The 4,757-nt window shown below is 67.4% G+C and overlaps 2 protein-coding genes across 2 annotated transcripts; one reads left to right on the top strand and one right to left on the bottom strand.

Annotated features, from left to right (window-relative positions):
• Window positions 1–2,496: 2,496 nt before the first annotated feature.
• EMIHUDRAFT_45902 (hypothetical protein) lies at window positions 2,497–3,028 on the bottom strand (the record flags this gene model as incomplete). The annotated part of the gene is made up of 2 exons (XM_005786756.1): window positions 2,497–2,692; window positions 2,748–3,028. Coding segments are annotated over 2 exons (477 nt in total), but the record flags the coding sequence as incomplete, so codon positions are not given.
• A 535-nt stretch (window positions 3,029–3,563) lies between these two features.
• EMIHUDRAFT_58170 (hypothetical protein) lies at window positions 3,564–4,043 on the top strand (the record flags this gene model as incomplete). Its single annotated transcript, XM_005786755.1, has 1 exon — window positions 3,564–4,043. A coding segment is annotated over one exon (480 nt), but the record flags the coding sequence as incomplete, so codon positions are not given.
• Window positions 4,044–4,757: the final 714 nt, after the last annotated feature.

Below are 4,757 nucleotides of genomic sequence, written 5' to 3'. Positions count from 1 at the left end.
CGAAACTGGCGACGCACCCGCAGCGGACGAGCCGTGCCGACCAGTCGAGCTCGCTGCTGCCGTGGACGCCCAGCGCCCAGCTCACGCCCTGGGCGACGGCATCGCCCAGGCCGGCCGCCGCAGCGCCTGCGGCGGCCGCCGTCAGCATCGGCCGCTCGTGAAGCGCCCGTGCGTGCCAGCGGAGGAGAGGCGGGAGGCCGCGAGATGAGCCGGCGTCGGCGCAGTCGCGGCGGCTCAGCGTCGTGACATCGTGCCAGCCGCGGCACTGGAGACGTGGTTGGAGTCGGAGAGGCCGGAGCCGAAGCAACATCTTCCTCTACTTGCGCGACAGGAGGCTGTGGGTTGCAGGCTTTGGTGCCGTTAGGGATCTGTGTTTCACAGCCTTGTTATTGAGAAGAAAATACCTCTGATTCACACCGGCCAAGAGCGGAAGGCCCAGAGAAAGCATAAAAGGAAGCATAAGCAAAGCTGACTCTGGACGGGGTACAACGAAGGGGGAACAACCCACACCACACAAGACGCCAAGCACAAAAGAATAACAAGACGGTGTACTCAGGCAGTCTCATGCGGAAGAGTCAGATATACAAAGAGCACCTAAAGGAGCAAGGCATACAGCTGTGAAGTGGTCTCTCCACTGACACCCCCTCGTGCATTGGGCTGTAGGTGCTTATCCGACACCCGGTGAAGCAACGCCAGGTCATAGCGCAAGAGATGGGGACGTAGCGCACGCCCTTGCTCGGAGAGAGTGGGGGGGGAGGGGGGGTGGGGGAATAGGAGGAGCCAACGAGCACGGAGTAAGGTCCACAGTAGAGAGGCCGGCATTTAAGGCGTAACTTCACCCTCGCTCACCTCGAGTATATCTAGGCGCCCTGGTGCAGTCGGTCTTCGGATCAGCGGCCAGCTTCCCATCTAGGGCAGGGAACCCCCAGCGACGCTAGTGTGGCCTACGGTAGCCATAGCTTGTACGCGATCCCGGGGCAGGGGGGTGTGGACTCTGGAGCTCCAAGAGAGGATAGAGAGAGGAAGGGAGATTGGTGTGCCGGTTTTTTGAGCTAGCAATTTTTTTTTTTTCGAATGCAATGTATATCTAAGATCTGGGAGCGACCGCTCGAGCGACACGCGAGAGCACGCTTTCTCACCCGTGTCGGCTTCAGCTCTCAGACGGAGGTCGGAGCGCTCGCGTCTTCTCAGCTCTCACCCCCTCTCTCGGCCGCGAACCCAACTGCACGCCGAACCCGGCTCGCAATGTCGGCCTCTCCGCACCAGAGAGATCTCAACACGTCAAAACCTGTCAGGTGCCTCTCCCTTGCGCGGCTGCCACGCCTGTCTGCATTCTCTGCGTCGCCCTCAGCGCCAACGCCCTCGGCGGTTTCGCCCTTGCCCCCCTCCTCTCCTGCACCGCGCAGCAGCTGCGCCGCGACGATGGCGCCGAAGACGAGTGCTCCTACTTTGCTCCTCGAGGGTGGAGCGGCGAGCTAGGCGCGCGAGCGCGGCGCTTGCAGGGCGCGCGCCAAAGTCTCGGTTCGACTGGAAGATGCGCAGGCAGTCTGGCGGCGAGTCGAGCCGCACGGTGCGCAGCTGCCAGACGAGATGCCCGCCCGCGGCGGCGAGGCCGCAAAAGTAGACGTAGCCGCCGGGACTGCCTGCGGCGCCAAGGCCTGCGCCTGCGCCGGCGCCAGCGAGCCCTCCGATAGCGCCGGTCGAGAAGAGGGTGAGCGCTGGGAGGGTGCTGTCGCCTTGGCGTTAGGCGGGGAGGAGGGCGTGAGGGGTCTCGTCGCTCGCTCCGGAGCCACACCTCTCGGCTGCACCTCGGCTGCATCTCGGCTGCATCTCGGCTGCATCCGGGCTGCACCTCGGCTGCACCTCGGCTGCATCTCGGCTGCATCTCGGCTGCATCTCGGCTGCGGCTCGCCTAGTCGGAGCGCTGTCGACCGGACGCCGGCTGCGGCGTCGTCCGTCTTGTCCTGTGGCGGATGCGGGCGGGCGGTGGGAGAGGCGCGCCTAGCCGGGCGATGGGCGAGGCGCGCCTAGCCGGGCGGCGGCGGAGGGGCGGCTGCGGAGGGGCGGCGGAGGAGGGCGGCGGCGAGGGAGAAGGCAGGGGCGAAAGACGGGCGGGCAAGGGAGGGCGGGGTGGGGAGGGCGGGCGAGGGCGGGTGCGTGCTTGGTGCGCGTAGACGGTGTCGTAGTGCAGCGTCCAGAGCCAGGCGCCGCCGTACAGAGGAGCCTATTGCGCCAAAGGGGGGGGGGGGGGGGGGTTTCCGGCCGAAGGCTAAAGCGGGGCGGGAGACGGACCCTCGCCCTCTCTCACCACCACCGCCCAGTCGACGTCGCCGCGCACCGCCACCCAGCCGAGCAGTCCGCCTGCTCACACACCCCGCCCACCCTCACGCCTCCGACCAGCCCATGCCGCGCCCGCACGCAGCAAGGCGCCATAGTTGATGGCAGCACCGAGCACCGCCTGCGAGCGGGGGACAACCTCGAGTCTCTCTGCTGCCCCGAGCGTGCGCTGGGCATCTCGGCTGCCTGAGGCCAGTCCGTGACCCGCTTGGCGAGAGGGTAGAGCACCCATAGAGGCGTGCTAGCCAGCCCCGCCGCAACCGCAGGCAACGGCAGCGCGAGAAGCACGCCCAGCGCGACGCTGAGCTGCGCGCCCAGGAAGCCGATCGCCTGGAGGCGCAGCGCTGGCGTGACCCTTCCCGCCGCCTCTCTCTTGGCCAACGGAGGCAAGAGGACAGAGCGCCTGCGACGGCTGGAGCGCGCCGCGTGCGAGGGGTCGGTGGCGCGTTCGCTCGACACGCCGGTCAAAGTCGCGGTCCCACAGGTCGTTGATCGTGCAGCCGGCGCCGCGCATGGCCACCGCGCCCGCCGCAAACAGACTGCACAGCAGCGGGTCTGGCGGCGTGCCGGCCGGCGCCGCGAGCGCTATCGACCAAAGGCAGGGCCAGAGCAACAGCCACGTCCCGATCGGGCGATCCCAGCGCGCAAGCTCGCCGTACGGGACCAGCCACGCTGGCATGCGGGCAGACAGCCACATATCAGAGCGAATGTCTGTGAAGCCGCCGCCATCGAGACCGCCGCCACCGCCACCGCTAACGCCGCCGCCGCTTCCGCCGCCGCTTCCGCCGCCGGCAGCGTATCCGTGCCGCAGGGTAAGCTGCGCCGGGCGGAGGCTGCGGAGCCACACGCGGCTCACAGGACGTGCCGCTCGCAACATCGTTGGGTGCATGTGCGTGAATTCACAGACCTCTCGGGGTTCTTTTTAGGTGTATTCGGGGTTCTCGTATCCTTTGGTCGCGTTGGGTAGCGGAGGGCGCCTGGGTCTAAATTTAGTGCGTGTGAATGAATTTTAGTGATAGTTTAGTGCTTCTATTTAGTGTGTGTTCGAGTGCGTATATAGCGCGACTTTAGCGCGACTTTAGCGCAAATTTAGTACATATTTAGCACATATTTAGCACGTATTTAGCACGTATTTAGCGTGGTCTCTACTCGCCAGCTATAGGGTAGGGCGGAGAAGAAAAAGATCGGGTCGCGAAAAAATGTTGCTCGCGTCCTGCCTCGCCACTGGCCTGCTCGTCGGCATCGACCTTGGCACCACCAACTCGGCCATAGCGCTGTTGCGAGGCGGCGAGCCGTCGCTGCTCCCGAACGCGCGCGGCGAGCCGCTGACACCTTCCACCGTCGCCTTCACCGGCGACGGCACCGTGCTGGTGGGCGCGGCCGCCGACCTTCAGGCCAGCCAGAACGTGCGCAACACGGTGGTGGCGGCCAAGCGCTTCATTGGGCGGACCGTGCGCCAGTGCAAGGCCGAGATTGCACGTGCGCAGTATACGGTGGTCGGCGACGAGGAGGGCGCCGCCGTGTTTCGGCTCCCTGCGGTGGGCGATCTGAGTCCGGAGGAGGCCGGCGCGTGCGTGCTGGCCGAGCTGCTCGGGGCGCTCGACGTCCCGGCGAGCGAGATCTGCCGCGCAGTCGTGACCGTGCCCGCCTACTTCGACGCGCCTCAGAGGCAGGCGACGCTCGCAGCGGCCCGGCTCGCCGGGCTCGGCTCGGTCTCGCTGCTCGCGGAGCCGGTCGCCGCATCGCTCGCCTACGGCCTCGGCGGGGCGGTCGGCAAGGTGCTCGTCCTCGACCTCGGCGCCGGAACCTACGACGCGTCTGTGCGCCGGAGCCTTCTAGGAGCCTTCTAGGAGCCCTCTAGGCGCCGGAACCTACGACGTGTCTGTGCTGCGGCTCGGCGACGAGGGCGCCGTCGAGGTGCGCCACACGCCCTGGAGCCTTCTAGGAGCCTTCTAGGAGCCTTCTAGGCCGTCGAGGTGCGCCACACGCCCTGGGCCGGGCCTCACCGCCGCCCATCCGCGCCGCACCGCCGCCGCTCTGGCCGCTGCACACGCCTGACAGCACGCCCCTGGCCTCGCTTCGGCGGCCTCGCCCGAGGCGCTCGCGACTTCGGGGGACCCGCTCCTCGGCCTAACCCCCACCCTGTCCCTCCCCCTCACCCTCACCCTGTCCCTAACCCTAACCCGAGGTGCTCGCCACCTCGGGGGACCCGCTCCTCGGCCTAACCCCCACCCTGTCCCTCCCCCTCCCCCTCACCCTGTCCCTAACCCTAACCCGAGGTGCTCGCCACCTCGGGGGACCCGCTCCTCGGCCTAACCCCCACCCTGTCCCTCCCCCTCCCCCTCACCCTGTCCCTAACCCTAACCCGAGGTGCTCGCCACCTCGGGGGACCCGCTCCTCGGAGTAACCCTCTTCCTGCT

The sequence above is a fragment of the Emiliania huxleyi genome (genome assembly GCF_000372725.1).
Source record: "Emiliania huxleyi CCMP1516 chromosome Unknown EMIHUscaffold_15, whole genome shotgun sequence".
NCBI classification, from domain to species: domain Eukaryota; phylum Haptophyta; order Isochrysidales; family Noelaerhabdaceae; genus Emiliania; species Emiliania huxleyi.
Note: the sequence above shows the minus strand (reverse complement) of the source record. Positions and strands in the feature narration are given on the sequence as shown.